Source organism: Cibotium barometz, chromosome 2 (assembly GCF_041138505.1).
Source record: "Cibotium barometz isolate CiBa-2024 chromosome 2, ASM4113850v1, whole genome shotgun sequence".
Taxonomy (NCBI): Eukaryota; Viridiplantae; Streptophyta; class Polypodiopsida; order Cyatheales; family Cibotiaceae; genus Cibotium; species Cibotium barometz.
This window is the reverse complement of record NC_141047.1, coordinates 61,461,424-61,482,261: the sequence shown is the minus strand read 5'-3', so window position 1 is coordinate 61,482,261 and position 20,838 is coordinate 61,461,424. Positions and strand designations below refer to the sequence as shown.

Genomic DNA, 20,838 nt, shown 5'->3' with positions numbered 1-20,838 from the left:
GATTCCAAAAAACATTGATCTTACAATAGGTGTAGCAAATGGCACACTTTGCCACATTCAAGATATCAAAAGTACACCTAGCAATGACATCGAAGCAATCCGTGTGCTAATAGGGGTAACAAAGAATACCACTACTCTCCGATGATCTAAGCATCACCATACATCTAGCCATGGACGATGGTACTCTAAATCAGCTTTCCCATTAACACTAGCATACGCGATCACAGGCCACAAATCTCAAGGGGCAACAATATCATCAGCCTATTAATCTTCAGGGAGGCTTTTAAGTTGGACTTGGATATGTTATGCTCTCTAGAGTCACAAAGCGCAATTGTATAAAAGTACTTGACTTACCAATGCCTAAGTCTTCACACCCATTCCCCAATGCATCTCAAATTGTACAAACAAACAATAAAAACATGCAGTTGTTAAATATTATCGTCCAAATACATTGATTACACTAGCAATGTTTTTGAAGTTTCTTGCCATAGGTCGCAATAGCAGATTCCTTCATGGGATGTCCTATCCCAAGCCATCTTATTGAACATGTTGAAAAATTTAAAACTGCAATGCAATACCATTTAACTTGTGATCTACAAGAGAATGTCCTTTGAAAATACATGCAATCATGGATTCAAGAAGGCATTGTACAGCCTCCATCAGATGACACACCTTGGAATATCATAATAACATGTTGGATTCCAGACTATCTAACTTGGGAACCCAAATCCACATTTTCTAGAAGTCGATGTAAATGCCCTTGCATTATCAAATCTAAACACCATAGCATGTTGTTCGTGCAAATACTTAGCAAAATTAGGCTACTTAAAGAAATCAAGATAAACTTCAAAACATTGAAAGCACACCTCATAACTTTTGTATTGATAAAGGATGTAAGTTTATGCAAGTCATGATATGTTATTGTTTGCAAATAACTAAAATTGCCAAACTCATTTAATCTTTTGAATTGGTCAAATCGTTGTCTAGAAGGCTTCATGATGTACTTTTTTCAAAATTCATAAAACTCAATTTCAAAGCACGATCCATGTCTCTAAAATATTTCGCTTGCTTGTTACACTTATTACATTAAGCTTTTCTTTTGCTACATTTATCAGCATAAATTTAGAAAACGACGACAATGACAACCAACAATGTGAGTATTTACATGTTATATCAAATCACAAGCACTTGAAAAACTAAAACACTATAGTTTAATGATACATATGATTGATTCCAGTTATTAGATATGTTGATGAATGATGTAACACTTTCCAAATAGCAAGCAAAAGAAACTATAGAAACAATATACCCCTTCACACCAAAGATGGCGGTTTGCAAATTGTGCGGGCCGGGACCCAAAAGCTTGGATTTACATCGTACAGCTCTAAACACATACATGCAGATGCAAGCAATGGATCAAAAACCAAGCACCATAAAGCACTATGCAACATGTAATGTGCACTTCATTTTTGATATCGTGATTCTATATCAAAAAACAAACAATATGGCACTTCAACAAATCCATTTGACAAACCAGAAGAAGCACTTGGCAAGTACAAAATCATCAACTATTTTATGTATAAACGATTAAAATATTATATGATATCATTGAAGCTTGCTTTCCCTTTTATAAAAGCACCAATATGCAACAAGGAAGCGACAACATCAACGACGAAAAAAGAAGCAGAACCACGACAACAAAAAAGAACAGAAATAATACACAACAAGAAAGCGTAGTTTACTCAATTATTTGTAAGCCTACAAGGCGTAGATATATAGGACACACAACATGCCTAACATGCCTAGATATAAGGATCAAACAACACATTCAAAAACCACCCATTAGACTTAGAAGGGATATGCATGCCTACAAACCGTTCAAACAATTTTTTGAGGTCACAATTTTACATAAGTGTCATTGCATCCACAAGTCACACGCAATGGAGATGCATTTTATCAAACATTACAAAACCAGTGGATCATCACGATACAATATTCTTGACTCACACCTGGCTCATTCAAGCAAATACTACTTCTTCAAGTGAATGAATTTAATTTGATTGTTGTAGCAGCCACATTAATTTCCATCTTCAACTTTACTAATCATGCGAAGACCAACGAATAGTGTGTATACACTCTATTACATGTTTACGAACATCTATTTTCCATAGCAACATATTAACTCTGTGGATGTGCTTATTAAATGATTGCTTCTCAATCATTGAATAAACTCTCTATGTATGCAATACAAGTCTGTGCCTGTGCATCCATGAAACATAACACGAACTATGTACGTTTTACCAATGTCTAATCATTTGTAATCAACAAGTGCTCGACGGGTTGCCTTCTCGGAATGTTGTCTCTTTGGAATGCACTATTGCAGAATGTGCGTGTGACAGCCAACGTGATTGTAACAATGTGCTGCTCAATTTATAAAATTTCTCTTTTCTATTCGTCCTATTCATTCCCTCTCCCTCACTCCCTCGCACACACTTGACTGCTTTGAAGTGATGTGGTATGAGGGCATTACTACTCAAAGCGAACGTGATTGTAACAACATGCTGCTCAATTTACAAAATTTCTCTTTTCTATTCGTCCTGTTCATCCCTCCCCCCCCATGCATACTAGTTCAATTTCAAGATCTATGCCGTACAAATTTTTTCCGATGCAATAATCAAGGGCTATGCCCCCTCCACTGCACCTAGCTAGTGAGGCTCGTGATGGTGTCATATATCGCAATGTGGGAATCATAGTGGGAGGATGTCTAAAGCGATGGGACCCACGACGCTTCTCACAAAGTCCGAAAATTATTTGACAACGAGACTACAAATTCTGCAGTATGTCTTTGGCTCTACATTGCACAGTGAAGCAGATGGGCAACACCTCCTCCATGCTTACACAGTACGACATCGAAGATGTGCAGGATCATTGTAGCGGCCTCTGTAAGTTTGCGTCTCCCTCCAGCACGATAAATTTTTTACGTCTTCCATTCCTTTCGTTTCCCCCTTCAACGGCATGATGTTCTGCAGAGAAGGCACCGGCTACCTAACCAGGTGCGTTTGGGCACAGGGGACCGCCGGCCCCCCTGGCACCTCGCTAGGTACAAGGTTCCAGCTCATGGGAATTATAGAGTACCTCAAAGCCAATGCTAGCTTAAATCGAATAGATAATATGACTGCGTATAAGTAATTCGCAGGTTTTCTGTGAAGTTAAAGTGCCTGAAAATATGCGGATATCTATGGCTTATGGTGGTATGTATGTATTTCGATTTGCTGCCAAAAAGCAAGAATTTAGCAAGGTTCCATTGTCATAAGATACTGCCTTTTTCTTGCTGCAGAAGCTCTAGAGGAGTCTGTATATACGACTTGAATGGCTGAGAGAGTCAGTACCTCGTTATGTGTTGCCAGTTGGAATTACAGTAGTTGTGATATGCCTAAAGGATCCTTGCATATGATAGAAGTGGCCATGAGAGTGTGGATGATACCTCTTTGTTGCGAATACATTGACCATTACCTATGGGAAGCTCTATCTGATATGTATATGACTCAAGCGGCGACGAAGGTGTAATGATACCTAGATATATTGACGGTCATGTGTGGAAGCTCTAATAACCCAAGTGGCCCTGAGAGTGTGAATGCGACGTTCTCCCGTTTTGCAGATACATTAGCCGTCGTGGATTGAGTCCTGTCAATGCCCATGTGTTTGCTGTTCTACAGTTTGGATTAATTTCCCATGCAGTGTCAATACTGGGAATGTGGGGTTCAATTGCAATAGAATTCCAACATGTCTTATGTTCTATGCGCCTCTCTCGTTAAACAGTAGGGATGGGGCACAGTCAGTTCGTGAACTTGATTTAATTGTGTCTTTTAAACTAGCCTTCCGACTTGAAGCTCAAAGTACTTGGATGCTATTTCTGACGTTCTTGACATACATGAGTGTTGGTCAGTGCTTTAATGTAGGCTGTTTATTTGTTCGAGACCGTATCTGTCAATTTCATGATCATTGTTTTTCTGCAATTTTTCTGTTTGTGGATTGGGAGAGGTGTCGAAGGATTTTTTGTATGGAGCCAATTTATGATGATTTTGGCTTTGCAGTTTCTCAGAGGGAAATTGTTTCCTTATATGAGAGATTTTGCCAGCTTGACCGTAATGGGAAAGGCTTCATTTCTGAAGACGAGTTCTTATCGGTGCCTGAATTCGCTGTAAATCCGTTGTCTCAGGTAACTTGATTGTATTGTAACTAAATGTGTAAGTTACTGATTTGGTCCTTGATTGTTGTACATAAAAGTTTGGTTGGTCATTAAAGCAACTTATTCAATGTCCTGCTTTTGCCTTTCATGTCATCAGAGGATGCTAACGATGCTTGATGGCTTGAACTTCAAAGATTTTGTGGCCCTTCTCTCTGTTTTCAGTGCCAAAGCAAGTCTAGGTCATAAAGTGGAATGTAAGTATGGAGTTAATTGTAATTTGTACACGTGAAGGCTTGAAGCCCTGTGTTGTCCCATGGAGAGAGAGAGAGAGAGAGAGAGAGAGAGAGAGAGAGAGAGAGAGAGAATCTATTAATGTCCACGGAGACCAAATATGGCCTATGGGACCAAAAACATGACGTATTACATATCTTCATGCGGTGTAGTGATGCTCTCGTGATGTGCAAGTACCGCAATTTTGAATGTGGCAATGGATAGGCTGGATGAGGGTTGGGAGATAAAGGAGTTGATGGTATGTACCTTTGTGAAGAGGTGGGGGAAAAGCTTGCGGATGTGGGTATAAGCGGGGCATTCAATGAGGGTGTGATATTTGGTTTCCCGAACTTGCATGTGGCAAGATGTGCATATGCGAAGCAATTCCTCTCTTGTTCCCCATTGACCCGTCTGACATCGAAGAGGGTGGGAGCTAAGATGGATTGCCGCCAATGTACGGATGGCTGAGATGGGGATGGGCTCAAGCATGCATGGGTGGGTACGAGACCCTCGTTTAGAGAAGAAAGTGGCCTTATAGGTGGGGGCAATGTGTGAAGTGTAGCGTATGAAGTGTGACCCGCCATGTGCCGCCCACTTGTTGATGCATTGCCTTTGTAGAAAAGCCTCATTGACCGTGGGATCCGTAGAGGCATTATGTAGGAGCCTCTAGGAGATGGTCCACATTCCACTTCTTGAACCATTTGGAGATATCAACCATCCATCCTGTGGCCAAGATCTTGCTTTTGCGGGTCTTTTGAGTTTTACAACTCACTCCCCAAGCAAGTCATGGGAGCCTATGTGTGGGGCATTGTTATACTTTTATCATATACTCGACAACTCGCTCCATACCCATGACTTTTATGGGTAGATTTCCGGTTTCAAGTAGAAGTAGAGGATAGGGTGTTTGGTTCTTCACTTTGAGAAAGTTGGTGATGAAGCGCTTTTGTATCCCTTCAAACTCTTTCCATGTTGATGCGGATATGCTACCTTCCCATACTTCCACGCCATAGAGGAGTACGGGCAAGACCAATGCATCAAAAAGGTACTTCTTAAGCGACCAACATTTGATGTTACCTTGGTGGCACATGTTCTCAAATGCATAGTAAGCCCTCTTCCCAGCCTCAAGGCGTCGCATAGCACATTCATGCCACTTATAGTTGGCCGGTACTTCAAGCCCCAAGTACTTGAAACTCTCTACCGTCTCAATCGGTGTCCCATTAGAGACTATCAATGGTTGGTCCGTTCGAAGTATCTTGGCAAGCATGATCTTTGTTTTTTGTTCATTGAATATCAAGCCACTATGAGCGCAAAAGGCCTTGAGGACCTCCATCATCTTTTGTGCATCTTCCAAAGTATGTGTGAAAAGTACAACATCATCGGCATAGAGTAGTAGCATGATGACGACATTCCCAATGAGTACTTCTTTGATTCCCTCTTGGAGGGCATACTCCTGGACCATTTGTTCGAGACGATCAAAACAGTCCAAAAAGCGTAGGGGAGAGTGGGCACTCTTGCTTGATTCCAATGTCGCTAGAGAGAGGCTTCGATATTTAGTCACCCATGCGTAGAGAGAGAGAGAGAGAGAGAGAGAGAGAGAGAGAGTTTTGCAGCAATATGGCTCCTCTTTCTTTCTCGGCAGAAGCAAAGAAGATTAATTTTGACAAGATCAGCGCTTTCTCATCCCGAGTACTTATCGGCCAGCTGGTCAGTCATGCTTGCGTTGGGGGCTCCTTTTGGGATTGTATTCAAGAATCTCTCCCTATCAGTGAGGGCCATATTGAGGACATTTTGTTATTGGGCAGGGGCACTTTCATGTTACTTCTCTTTTCCCACTGGTGTGCCTCCCTCTATTCTTGAGCAATCTCCTCTCTCTCTCTCTCTCTCTCTCTCTCTCTCTCTCTCTCTCTCTCTCCCCATGACAAGTTGATCTTTTTAGTACGGCGGCACTCAGGTTTTGACATGGATGGTTTTGAGGATAGGCGCCAACTACCCAAGTTTTCAGTGATACTCTCCTTCTTGGACTACCTCCAGAGTTCAGGGTGCCACAGGTTCTTTCACAATTTGGTTATATGTTTCGCATGCCTTTCCAGAATTCTATTCAGGTCTAGGCATTGGCTCCTTTAAAAGTGGCTGTCCTCCTCTCTATGTAGTATGGAGTTCCTAGATGTTATTCAATGAAGGTATTTTTCGGCAAGATCAACGCTTTTTCATCCCGAGCACTCGTAGGCCAATTGGCCAGTCATGCTCAGATTCAGGTAGCTCTCCTTATTAGTGGGGGCCAAATAGAGGATATTTTGTTATTGGGCAGGGGCACTTTCATGTTACTACTCTCTTTCGAGGAATGTGTCTCCTCTATGCTTGAGCAGCCCCTCTCTCTCTCTCTCTCTCTCTCTCTCTCTCTCTCTCCACGACAAACTGATCTTTTTAGTACGGTGGAGTTGCTAGATGTAATTCGCTATGAGTGGGAGGAGGTTGTGCACTTTTAGCGGATGGTAGTAACGGGGAGGCCAAACTAGTGTGACTGCCCCATATCTATGAGGTGGTTTGGTCCCTCCAAAGCTAGTCATCCCCATTCTTGGCAGACCAGACCTAGAGATTTGTAAGATGCAGCGGAAGCAGTGCACAGAGGAGAGAACTTGCAATCACACTTTTCACAATGCCTTTTTACACTTTATCTTTGTTATGCACAGATGAGCAATAAGACAATAGATATGAGAGAGTTGAGAAATAGAGTCGACACCAGATGGGGTCCCAACTAACCCTCTCAAGGCCCCCCCACACCGTTGCCGGTGTGGTATTTGCTTTTTATTGCACAAATGACGAGTACAACAATTAACTCAAATGATGCAAACCTAGGACTTAAACCTTAAATGCGATGCCGTAGATGTAGCCACAGTAGACCTCAAGGGGAGCAAGATGGGCCGCCGAAATAGGGGTAGATCGGGGCTGATGGTATGCGCCAATGACGAGGTTAAGGGCTGGAATGAAATGAAGGAGATGATGAGCAGAGAATTGCAGCCAAGAATAGTGCCAAGGATGAGCCAAGAGATGGGCTGAGAATGGCACAAGATGGGCTGAAAGCAAAGCTCTATGGGCAGCAAAGCTTGGGAACGATAAGGAGCAGGCAAAGGCTGTAGCAGAGAGAGAAGATGGGCTGAGAAAGCTGGAAACGCAGCAGCAGCAGCAGCAGCAGCAGCAAAAACGCAGCAGTAGGCAGCAGCAAAACAGCAGTAGGCAGCAAGTGATGGCACCACAGCAGGGGGCAGATGGGGCGCTCCAGTAGCTCTCCTTCAGATGGGCGTGGATGTGGGGTGGCACTGCTCTTTTATACCTTTTGGTGGTCGCTCTAGTCTAGATTGACCGACTGCCAACTTTTAGACCATCCAATTTTACTGTGGATAGAAATGTGCATTTTAAAGTGCACATTGACCCTGTCCGGGCTACAACTCCCACACCGGGTATCCGATGGACGCGGGAACTGAACCCTAACCTTATCCTAATGTACTCTACATGCCTGGGCCTCCGGTTGCCCACATATGTGTAGCAATAACCGTTGACACCCTGTACAACCATTTATGCAAAGAGGGTTCGGACTGACCGACTCCTAATCTAATGGACCTGTCTGGGCATGCATGTCCTCCGAGAGGCTCACAAAGGTTGCCAGACAATCCCCTAGGATTCTAGACACTTATCTGGCTCTGGATGTAGATGTAAAATGTCCACGTGGCACACCGAGCCCGTGTGCACGTGACATCCCTTCCTGCTTAAGTTGAGGCACTGGTGCCGAGCTGCATGGCCTCCTTGTATGAGGCAAGCAACACAGGGTAATCCGTGAAGAACTCTTCGTCCACCCACGCAGCTTCATGTGTACCTCGATCCTTAAATTTGAGGAAATATTGCCTCTTCTTTTTCTTTGCGCCGTGCTTGAATCGATGCAAAAGGATCTGTTCGGGCTCCATGACTTCGGCTTCATCAACGACCTCAGGTTGCTCCTCGTCTGGGACGGTCCTTGGAGGTTCACCCTGAAACAATTTAAGCCAAGAAACATGAAACACATTATGCATTGTCCAAGATGAAGGTAACTGTAATCGAAAGGAAACATCATTTACCTTCTTGATGATCAGAAAGGGACCATACATATGAAAAGATAGTTTAGGACACCGCTTACCGACTTGCTTGAGACGTTGCTTCATGATCCTTAAATAAACCCAATTACCTTTATTGAAAGAGACATCTTGACGATGCTTGTTAGCTTGTCTAGAATAAGATTCCTGAGCCTTGCTAAGCCGGAGCTTAACACTCTCAGAAATCTTGGCATAAGACTCAGTCACATGATTAGCATCAGGAACTTGTGAGACTGACTTAGTCAACAAAGATTGGAATGGACGACCAAAGGCAGCCTCATATGGAGTGCGACCAATTGCACTCGAAAATGTGTCATTCAGAATGGCCTGGACTAATGGCAAATATTGTTCCCACTTAGATTGATGATCATGCACATCAAATGCCAACTGATTGTAAATTTCCGTTTGACCATCTGACTGAGGATCGAAAGCAGATGAAAAATTCAACTGAGTGCCAAAATTCTCAAATGAGCACGCCAAAAATTTGAGGTGAACTTGGTAATCCAATCCGAAACGATGGATTTGGGGAGACCACACAACGGATACCAATGCTTTATGAACAAACGTGCAACATCTTGTGCAGTTACATTAGCCTTGCAAGGTACCAACATACAAAATTTACTGAAACGATCAACAATCGTCAGACATTGAGTATTTCTTGCATTAGATGAGGGAGGGAGATTAGTAACAAAATCCATGGAGATGTCCTCAAATGGGCCCTCAGGTATAGGCAACGACATAAGAAGCCCTTGTTGCTTACCGTGGGGAACCTTAACTGTTTGACAAATGGGGCATTTAGTTACATAACCATAAACATCCCTACGCATCTTAGGCCAGTAAAAAAAACGCTCTACCTTTTCCAAGGTAGCATTGATACCCCTGTGACCACCTGTCTGTGCATCATGTGCATCATGCAAAACAAGTGCTCTAAAAGACGGTAAGACACAAAGTCGATTACGGAAGAAAAGCCAGCCATCACGAATAGCATAATTCGATGGCCCTTGTGGATCGAGTGAATCGATCCAAGGCTTTTCAAACTCTGAACCCACATACCGGTGCTTCATATCGTCAAAGGCAATCCCTTGAATGGAGAGGAAGGAATGACGCTCAAGAGAGAATCTGACCCTTCCTACTCAACGCATCTGCAACAGGGTTAGCTTTGCCAGGGACATATTCAATCATACCACCAAATTGTTCAAAAAATTGAGACCATCGTGCTTGTCTATCACTCCAATGTGCGCTAGGCATAGACTGAAGCCATCTAAGGGCTTGATGATCAGTGCGAACAATGAATTCACGCCCATCGAGAAAATGCTTCCAATGTTTAAGTGCATGAATGATAGAGAGAAGTTCCTTATCATAGACTGAAGACTGAATAATTCTTCTCAGCACTATTTAGTTTCTTAGAGAGAAATGCAACCGGATGTGTGTTCTGCTGTAACACGGCACCAATGGCAATGTTACTAGCATCTGTCCATACTTCAAAAGGGTCATCCCATGAAGCTAGGACGAGGCAAGGGGCCTCTGTGACTGCAACTTTGAGGGCTTCAAAAGCGCTCGTAGCTGCCTCGGTTAAGACCACGTTCTGACGACGAGTCTTAACCCCTTTCAACATGTCAGACAACGGTGCAGCAATGTGTGCAAAATGTATGATGTGGGAACTGTATGCTTGATATAAACCGAGAAATGAACGAATATCATAAGCAGTTTTAGGCAATTCCCATTCCCTGACTTCTCGAACCTTCTCGGGGTCAAGGCGGATGCCATGCTCCGAGATAATGTACCCCAGTGCATGGTGGTAACCCGTAGCGGCATGGACACTTCCGAGCAAGATTCCGGCGCCACTAATCCGATTAACCCCGTCGAACCCTCCATTATGGCGGAGTCTCCACCCTCTACTCCCATCGCTTCACCCTCTAATCCCATGGACGTGATGATGAAGATGATGATGGACATGATGATTCGCCAAGAAGAGGCGCGTCGGGAAGAGCGTCGAGAGGCGGCTTAGATGGATCGAGAGAAGGCTGAAAGAGAAGAGCAACGGGCGGCTCTTGCGGCTGAAAGAGAAGAGCAACGGGCAGCTCTTGCAGCCAAAAGAGAGGCTCTTGCGGCTGAAAGAGAGGAGCGACAGGCGGCCCTTGCGGCTGAAAAAGAAGCCCTGGCAGTTGAACGTGAGGCCCTTGCGGCTGAACAGGAGGCCAAGCGCTTAGAAGTGGAGGCCGCCACCCGTGCTGAAGAATCCCTTGCTTTTCGCAAGGCCCTTGCCCTTCTTGCCGATAAATCCGGAGCACCTCCTGAACCCGGCTATGATAAGTTGGCTACTACTTTCGCGGCGGCTACGGCCAAGACATCCTCATCTTCTCCCATGCCCGAGAAGGTGACATTTAGTAAGTATGATGATGCTTTGCTGCTTCATTCTTGGTTACATCAATTTACTTCCTATTTTGCATTAACTCCCAAAGACGGACTCCCAAAAAGTCCTCCTTGCAATGATGTATCTCACTGGAGATGCTATCATTTGGAAGGAGGAGTGGGTGGATAAGAAGATGGCTGATGCAACGGAAGTAGTGCACAGAGGAGAGAACTTTCAATCACACTTTTCACAATCCCTTTTTACACTTTATCTTTGTTATGCACAGATGAGCAATAAGACCTTCAGATATGAGAGAGTTGAGAAATAGAGTCGACACCAGATGGGGTCCCAACTAACCCTCTCAAGGCCCCCCCACACCGTTGCCGGTGTGGTATTTGCTTTTTGTTGCACAAATGATGAGTACAGCAATTAACTCAAATGATGCAAACCTAGGACTTAAACCTTAAATGCGATGCCGTAGATGTAGCCACAGTAGACCTCAAGGGGAGCAAGATGGGCCGCCGAAATAGGGGTAGATCGGGGCTGATGGTATGCGCCAATGACGAGGTTAAGGGCTGGAATGAAATGAAGGAGATGATGAGCAGAGAATTGCAGCCAAGAATAGTGCCAAGGATGAGCCAAGAGATGGGCTGAGAATGGCACAAGATGGGCTGAAAGCAAAGCTCTATGGGCAGCAAAGCTTGGGGCTAAGCTTGGGAACGATAAGGAGCAGGCAAAAGCTGTAGCAGAGAGAGAAGATGGGCCGAGAAAGCTGGAAACGCAGCAGCAGCAGCAGCAGCAAAAACGCAGCAGTAGGCAGCAGCAAAAACGCAGCAGTAGGCAGCAAGTGATGGCGCCACAGCAGGGGGCAGATGGGGCGCTCCAGTAGCTCTCCTTCAGATGGGCGTGGATGTGGGGTGGCACTGCTCTTTTATACCTTTTGGTGGTCGCTCTAGTCTAGATTGACCGACTACCAACTTTTAGACCATCCAATTTTACTGTGGATAGAAATGTGCATTTTAAAGTGCACATTGACCCTGTCTGGTCTACAACTCCCACACCGGGTATCCGATGGACGCGGGAACTGAACCCTAACCTTATCTTAATGTACTCTACATGCCTGGGGAGCACATGAGATAAGGGCCCCTATAGGTTGATATTTTTTTCCTACATGATTGTGCTTCTGGGGAGGACACTATTCCAATGGTGCGCTTTATCATGTACAGGTTGATATTTTTTTTCTATATGATAATGCTTTTGGGAAGGACCCTATTCCAATGGTGCGCTTTATGATAAAGAATACATCACCTCAGTTGTCACCTCATCATAAAGAGCACTTGCAATAGTCTGCATATCCCAGGACTGATCACCTTGGACCAGAGGCCTACAGGCTTCTGGGACCTCAGCTCGGCAATGCCATGGGGAGATTGGTTTGACTACCATCCAGATTGCACTGCAGGCTAGAGAGCCAGTCTTTTCCACCCTGGCAAGTATCACTCTCTGGTGTATATGGAAGAGTCGTTGCTTGCACGTTTTGAGCAACGAACCTTCTAGTGTGAGAGTGCGCAGAGAAAGCGCTAGAGAGAAAGAAAGAGAGAAAGAGAGAGATGAAGGAAAAAACGCAGTAGCAACTGCAAGTTGATGATGAACTCTACAATGATGATGATGACCCAAGTGAGAGGAGAACCTCGTAGGTGTAGGATCAGCAGCAGCCTCAACTCAACACGAGCCCACAAAGGAAGACTACCTGATGATGTGAGTGGGGGGGGGCAGGTGTCCTTAAGGGGACACCTGGCAAAATCTCCCGACCCAGCCACATCCACACGACCTCTAAAATAGGGAGAAAAATACCAAAACCCTAAAAACGGGGGGCCAGCCTACAACCAAAGGGCCGGGAAAAATAGGCTAAAATAGGGGCTAGATGCAAGGAAGGTAGGGGAGCAATCTGGAGGTGCAAATCGTGCTAACACCCCCTCTCAGCACCAGATGCTGACCGAACTCGAAGTCGAAGTAGACGAAGCTCCATAAGCAATCTCCTCAAACAAAGAGCATAACAGTCGGTGTAGCAGGCTGATCGGTTCTCCGCCTCAGTAGATGAAAGCACCATGGTAGGCTGCTTTTTACTACTCCAAGAAATAGCTCCAGTGTCTAGTGGAAAGACACATCCCATAGTAGAAGGTCGACGAAAATCAAGGTATCCATCCCAATCTGAATCACACCAAAGCTCAGTCCAAAATAGCCGAGGACACGAAGAGTGATCACACATAGATCTATCCGTCTCCAAGATGAACGTGTTCTTCCGCTCCGAAACTCCATACTGCAATGAAGTGAAGGCTTTAGGCAACTGATGAATGATGTCGATGTCAAAGTGAAGAGACCAGCAACCATGCCGAAACTTAAGAGAGGAAAACACTCCCCCTCTGTCGGTCTGAAGCGCTGTAACTGTCACAGTGTCTGCCACTTCAACCGCCTTCCTCCAATCCATGTAGTAGCAGAAGGCTTCATCCTGGGAACTCTGAAAGTATACCCAAGAAGAACTGGTGCAATCATACGCAATGACCACCATAGAAGAAACCTTGCTCACAGATGTCGAAGATATTGGCTTGTAGAGATCCGCATGGACCAAAGCCAATCTGTCCGAAGCTTTGTGTGACGCCTCCTTCGGGAAGGCGGCCCGGTGTTGTTTGTCCCACAAACAAGAGGACCAAACATACGAAGAAGCTGTCATTGTTGGTAGATCACCCACCAACCGATCCTTCGAATCTCGTAGAAGAGAAGAGTAGCTCTCATGGCCAAACCGAGCATGCCATAGAGCAACAGAAGAAAGTGCCACCAAAGCTGGTGGCTGGGCATTGGCTACATCAACTAACCAATCCCAACGGTCCACTCCAACCAGAGCAGACAACACCTTTACTTTCCGAAGAGTGAAATTGGACGCATCCAACTTCGAATACCCCGAAAACATCGGAAGAGTCGTCGGCGTAAGAGCCGTCTTCGAACAAGAAAGGAACTTGGGGAAGAGTAATCACCAACAGAAAATCACCTCTCCGGCAAAGCAATGCCGCTCTTGTCGCGCAAAAGAACACCAAACTGAAGCAAAAGGCCGTCGAAGAAGCTCCTCAAGTGAAGCAGCAAGTCACGATCACCCTCCGAGCACCAAGGAGCAGCAGGAGAGAAAAAACGCAGAAGTGCAGGCTGCTGTCCAGAAAAAAACAGCAGCAAAAATCACCGTCGAAGAGGGCTAGAAGCTGTCGAAAACCACCAGTAGAAGGTGCAGCCGAGGACCTTCATGCAAGTTTCCGTCTCGGAAAGCGCAGCCAAAACAGGCTGAAAGCGCCGCCGACGGAAAAAAACAGCAAAAAACGCTGTTGCTTGCAGATTCTGCTGGAGGAGGAGAAGGTCACCGCCACGCACAAGCAACGCCGGGCTCTGATACCATGTGAGAGTGCGCAGAGAAAGTGCAAGAGAGAGAGAAAGAGAGAAAGAGAGAGATGAAGGAAAAAACGCAGCAGCAATTGCAAGTTGATGATGAACTCTACAATGATGATGATGACCCAAGCGAGAGGAGAACCTCGTAGGTGTAGGATCAGCAGCAGCCTCAACTCAACACGAGCCCACAAAGGAAGACTACCTGATGATGTGAGTGGGGGGGGGGGACACCTGGCAAAATCTCCGGACCCAGCCACATCCACACGACCTCTAAAATAGGGAGAAAAATACCAAAACCCTAAAAACGGGGGGCCAGCCCACAACCAAAGGGCCGGGAAAATAGGCTAAAATAGGGGCTAGATGCAAGGAAGGTAGGGGAGCAATCTGGAGATGCAAATCCTGCTAACATCTAGTACATCACAGTCTCTTGCCATGATTTGGACTCAGCTATCTCACACTTTACGCAGCCAGTGGGAGTCCTCTTCGAGGGCGGCTCAGTAGTGGAGATTTCACTTTCTCAGAGTTTGGGATGCATATCAGTCTTCTTTACTTCCAAGGTAGGCCATATTGATTGGCACTACTCGCCACCAGAGTGGCTACTCTTACGAGTCTTACACTCTTCCTATCGGCCCCCATGATGGCACAACATAGCTACTAGCTCCCTGTACTACAGGGTTTTGGTACTCGCCTGTCATGAGACTTTGCTAAGTGGGTGCAGTGGGTGCATGAGACTTTGCTAGTGTGTGTGTGTGTGTGTGTGTTGCAGGTGGCAGCAGACAAGCGGCACACACAGCAGCAGCGCACACAGCAGCAGCAGCGGGCAGCAGCGCGGAAAAAGCGGCAGAGAGAGAAAGTGCTTTTTCCTAGAGAGAGAGAAGAGGCGCTGCAGCTTTTTGCCAAAAGAGAAGGGAAAAGTCAACTTTGCTTTTCACCTGCTGCCATGTGGCCAATCGTATTTGGAAGCTCTAAAAGCTGAAAGTCAACTTTGCTTTTGCTACTGCCAACTGGCCAATTGTAATTGGAAGTTCTAAAAGTTGTACCTTTTATGTGTAGTATAAATAAGGATGGATCAAGCTTGTTTGTTCCATCAAGTCTTGCTGAGAGTGAGAGTGTGCCCACTGGAGAGAGAGAGAGAGAGAGAGAGAGAGAGAGAGGGCTTTCTCCCTTCCTCTTGTCTGCGTGTTCTTTTTGGGCGGCCCCAGGGCCCCCCTCTCCTAGGGCAAGGGAGGGCCCTGCCCCATCTTGGGGTATGGGTGTGCGCGTGCGTTTGCGTGTGTGTGCGTTTGTGTGTTTGTGTGCATCAGTGTGTGTGCGTGCGTGTGTGTTTGTGTGTGTGTGGTCGGGGGCTTGAGTGCTGTGGGCTTGGGTGTGTGTGTGTGTGTGTGTTTGTAGGTGGGTAGGTTGTAGTTCTGTGTGTGTGTTTTAGGATGTTTTGTGTGTTGGTGTGGGCGTCCGTGTGTTTTGGGTTTGTGTGGGGTGGGGTGCAGTTTTTCTTCGGCTCCTCCGTCGGCGCCTTTGCCTTCTTGGCTTCTATATGATGGGCTTCATCGACAAACCTTTGTTTCCGGCAGGCTCTCCTTTGGTTGTGTCGACGGGCGGGGTGTTAGCCTGTAGGACGTGTTTTTGCCACTCTTTGGGAGCTGTCTTGTACTTCATCGACATATGCTTAGTAGTGTCGGGCTATTCAGCTAGCTTGACTCCTCTCTCCTTGTGGGTTCCGTCTGTGGCATTTTCTTGAGGGCTTCATAGATTTATTTTTGTTCAGTGTGGGCTGCTTGGAGCACCTGTTGTTTGCCCACGACGGGCGAGAGCTTGGTCGGCGCTGATTACGTCGCCTATCGGGAGCTCTTTGGATGTCATCGACATATGCTTAGTGTTGTCGGGCCACTCATCTAGTCCTGACACTCTCTCCTTGCTGCACCACTTTGGTGGTGCAATGTTTTTAGATGGTCGTCAGGTGCTTCTAGCCTACTGGAGGTGGCGGGGTACTTGTCTTGCTTGGCATGTTTTTTAGTGGGTGTTGTTCTACGAGGTCACCTTTGGCTGCGGGGTCAAGTTGTGGCGGAGGATCGTAGCAAGTTGACAGGCTCTTGCCTGGATGTGGAGATCACTTAGCCTCTTCTCCCACCCACACGTCGCTTGTTTCCCCTTCTTTCCGTTCCCTTGCACTCTTACGAGCTACGGGAGACCAGGCACAGAGATCAGACTCAGACTCGAGCTGTTTCGGACCATAGTCAGCGTGAGCAATTGCTGGCTAGGAGTATGGTTCAGCAGAGAGTCAGAGTAGTGCTATGTTTTTCAGATAGAGACCTGGTCAGCAGAGATTGGTTTACCGTCGACGGGAGAGACCGGTGGCTAAGTCTTTGCCCCCTGGCAGACCTCCTCAGGGTGGAGATCTTGTTGCTCGATGTGAGTCGGGCCAATCCTCGGTTCAGGTGTCTCCAGTAGTTGAGGTTGTGCAGGTTGTACCAGAGCCAGTTGCTCAGCAGCCAGTAGCTTCTTTGGAGCCTGTTTCCGAGATCCCTTCAGTGGTTCCTCTCACAGGAGGGGAGTTTATTTATATATATAGTTTTGTGACCCCCCACAATTCTCTTCGGCTTCGGAGGTCCCTTTGTCCATGCTATTACCGGATTACTTTTATATGCTTCGGAGGTCCCTTTGTCCATGCTATTACCGGATTACTTTTATATGCTTTGGGACCGTGGAGAAGCCCGGACGAGAAGATGAGGTCGGGTCCTCTACCGATCGATATGCTTTTCCTTTAGGATTGCGGCCTAGACGAGGACCCGGTTTTTTGGGGTGTGCGCTCCTTACCGATGGTGCGCTTTTTGTTCCAGACCTTGCATGACCAGTTGTGGGGTGTGCAGTGACTTGTTTTCAAAAGTAATATACTGGGTTTTGAGAGAGAGAGAGAGAGAGAGAGAGAGAGAGAGATCAGGTTTCAGGCTGGTGGGGCCTCTATGATGATGATACACAAGTATTGAGCCGACCGATTTTAGTGTGACATGCCAGACTCATCTTTACAGTTACCCGTGTGAGGGTGGTTGGGGACTTGGGTCATAGACACTTGATTGATCCCATAGTTTGTTATGAGTAGATTTAGAGATGGCGATTGCGGATTTACCCTTTATCATCCATTTCATGGGATCCCAGTGAGTGGTTGTTCGTTCGTTGCTCCCCCTCATTCAATCATTCGGGACTAGCTTGGGTATCTGTGAGATCTCACTTTCTAGTCGAGGCATTTTTAGCGCACTCCTCTCAGATGAGCGGTGCACTCTGGTCTCTGCTGAGCCGATCCTCGATTCAATCTGGTTCACGGATCATCCTACTTTACCCATGGTATTCATGCTGAAGATTTTGGGCCACATCATGACACCCCCTGCTTCCTAATTACCCTCCTTTTCAGGGATGCCTCTAGGGTTCCGTGATCTCATCACGGGCATGGCCGCTCATTGGGGCAGGGCTATTCATGGTTCTCTTTCGATGAGATATGAAACTCCTCGGATTCAGGTTTTGACACCAGCATCAGCCACCTTTCTTGACATTGTAGAGGTTGGCTATTTGGATACCTCCTATTGTCAAAGACTGGTGGTCATTGGGCGTCCTCGACGACGCCGTTTTTGGTGGTCTCAGTTTAATTTTCGGATCCGGGAGAGGATGGGGTGGCAGTTGGACTTTAAGACCAAGAAAAGGAGAGTGGTTAGTGCAGGTGAAAATCTGGGAGGGGCAAAGGGTCCTCTTGGCCAGATTGGTCAAAATTATTTAGCCACAAAGGCCACCTGGCAATCATATAATGTTTACACTTCAAAGCTCAAATACTACTACTAAAAGGGCTAAAAAACTTTCAAAACTCATTAAATTGTAGAGCCAGTTTGGACAATGAGATCCAACACTTCTCAATGAAAACTTTTGAAATATGTGTGGCACGGTGCTGTATGGATATAAATGGTGCTTGAATATTTCCCTACCACGTAAACTTGTTGTGGTAAATGACCTGCATCTTTATTGATATAGTTGGCTCCAATGCTAAATAATTATGAAGCTCTTGTGCTCCGTTTGAGCATGGAATACTGGGTTTTTTGAATGGCTGAGTTTTGTATGTCAAAATGTAACACTGAAGGCTGCTGTTGCATTGTTTCGATTTTATTTAGAACTGATGGAGTGCTTTCCTTGAGACCATGCATGCACTCAGCTTGATTCACTCCAATGCCTGTTTTACAGTACTAATGGTGAATTATAGGGGTTTGTTACAACATGGACCCTACCGCTTCCTGGGAGATTATCCATTTGAGTTGTGTTCCTGTTGAAGCGCTTTTAATCAAGGAGTTCCTCAAATTGGTCTGTCCATCTAGGCCCCAAAACCTTAAGGTGTTTGACGACCTCAGGTTACCCAATTTGTAGAAACCTAGTCTCATCACCTGAGCTTTTTTCTCTAAAAGTGTGGATTCCATTTCCAACACCCCTCAAGCCACACTTTGGTTGTGGTACATCACACTCTGGCTGTGATACCATGTTAGAACAGTGATTCCACTTCCTGAGAGGTCAACTATCCGATTTGTGTTCCTGCACTAGTGTGTGTTAGGTTGGACCAGGTCGGTTGGCTGGCTGGCTAATTACCTGCCGAGATCGTTGCCTTTGGTTGGCGGACTCTTGCCAAAGTGGTTGTTGGACTAGTGGACCACCTCCCGTGCAAGTGTATCACTTTCTCCCACGAAGCTTGCATATGTTCTTAGTTGCATTGTGTCCTTGTAGGCCACCGAAATCGAAAATGACTCGGACAAAAACTGATCCTGATCTTTCTTCTTTGGAGCAAGTTTCAAATGGAATTCACCGAATTGGTTAAGCTGCTGCTTTGGATCTTTAAATAGACCCAATCCCGTTCTTGAAGTTGCTCTCCCGCTGATGCAGATCTTGACTTGTCTAGTTTGGGAGCTTCGAAACTCCTCGTAAACGTTCCTTAAGAGTTGTTCCATTTCTTGCACCAGCTGGACCGTACTGTTGATGGTGTGTTCCACCGTCCACGAGATGGAATTCCTCCCACAAGGCTTGGTGTTCTTGGCCAAAACAATTTAAGCACCTTGTCTTGTTCATGCTTTCTGTGTGCTCACATTTGGGACTGAATAAGGTGCGCACTCTCTGAGGCGCGGTCTCTTGTAACTTGTTGCTTTAGTATTATGCAGTTTTGAATGGTCTAATTAATTAGTATTCAATGGCGTTGCCAATTTCTACAGTACTCAACCTCACATTTGGGACTGTGAATAAGGTGCTCACTCTCTCTTAGAAGAATCCCCTTCAACCTCCCATCCCTCTCTTTCCCTTGTCTTCTCCTTTGGCCTTGCCTTGTGGGATTTTCTCATTGAATATAAACGATAGATGCTTTGTAGCTCACATATTTAGCATTGGTTGTTTAATCCTGTTGGTTTTTTGGACTTCAGCTTTGGGATAAAGCTGGGCTGACTATGGAAGCTGAAATTCCAGTTGATTGAGCCAAGCACTTAACATGACTTGGCACCCAGCGTCCTTTTGGACTTTCACCCTTTGCCAACCCATTGGTTATGATTAACAGTGGAGACAAAGCATAGCTGTGTAGATCTTTACCTCTTTTAAAATTTCAGTGAAGCTTCATTAGCTACAGTTTTCTCAAAGCTTGTAAATTGTAAATATAGAGCTACTTAGGGTAATTGAGCACTTCTACCTTGCAAACATTTATGTGAGGTTTACTACCTCTTTGCCAGGGGGCCATCTGTAGGTGACGTTGGAAAAACTAGGGGTTAAAGATGGTATATTTCTCTTTTTGTTCATGGTGGTTTGAGAGGGTAGAGCATCTCCAATTGTCAGTATCACAGGCAGGGGATTTTGGCATGATGACCTTCAAATCGGCACTGTTTTCGCATTACAATTTCTTACTGAAGTCAAGAGCACGTGCTTCATTTTCCTTCATAAATAATGATTACACTGCGAAGCAAAAGAATTCACATTCATGCATTTTCGTGAATAGAGACTAACCTGTAATATTTTGGCCCAAAATACAAAGTAGACTCAAGAGATACATTTATAAGATGACCCGAACGTTTACTCACATATGGAGATACTTAACATTTGTGCACTTTCATGAATTAAGACTAACTTGTACCATTTTGGCCCAATATACATAAGATATATTTGATAATGATCGGAAAAGGAACCTTAACTCACATGTGGAGACACCTCATTGAAAAGAAGATTCATCTTGGTACATATTTATGCTGTATTTTCACATTACAAAGTTTTGTCTTAGTTGCAGCCAGTTGATATTGTGTTTATTCATTTTATTTAGAGTGGGCTTAAGTCCTGTCAACTACCAGTCTTTAATAGTATTTTCTATTTGTTATGTTCCCTTAGTGCTCATTATGGCTGAGTTTGTGCCTTGCATCTACGAAGTTATCATAGGGAGTGACCTTTGCATAAATGTGTGCTCTTGCATGCATGTGTGT

General features: G+C 45.4%; 2 protein-coding genes across 3 annotated transcripts; both read left to right on the top strand.

Moving 5' to 3' along the window:
* The first annotated feature begins 2,494 nt into the window (after positions 1-2,494).
* Positions 2,495-20,148, top strand: LOC147641310 (uncharacterized). Of its 2 annotated transcripts, none has more exons than XM_086820404.1 (4): positions 2,495-2,942; positions 4,095-4,219; positions 4,347-4,443; positions 19,274-19,786. In XM_086820404.1, exons 1-4 carry the CDS (start codon positions 2,840-2,842, stop codon positions 19,324-19,326), a joined length of 378 nt encoding a protein of 125 aa, XP_086676530.1. In that variant the 5' UTR covers positions 2,495-2,839; the 3' UTR covers positions 19,327-19,786. The 2 variants fall into 2 exon arrangements, with proteins under 2 accessions (XP_086676530.1, XP_086676538.1); XM_086820412.1 differs by lacking the exon at positions 19,274-19,786 and adding an exon at positions 19,801-20,148 and having other exon boundaries at positions 2,507-2,942.
* Positions 10,005-11,825, top strand: LOC147641311 (uncharacterized). The gene is made up of 2 exons (XM_086807994.1): positions 10,005-11,060; positions 11,632-11,825. Exons 1-2 carry the CDS (start codon positions 10,592-10,594, stop codon positions 11,823-11,825), a joined length of 663 nt encoding a protein of 220 aa, XP_086664120.1. The 5' UTR covers positions 10,005-10,591.
* Positions 20,149-20,838: the final 690 nt, after the last annotated feature.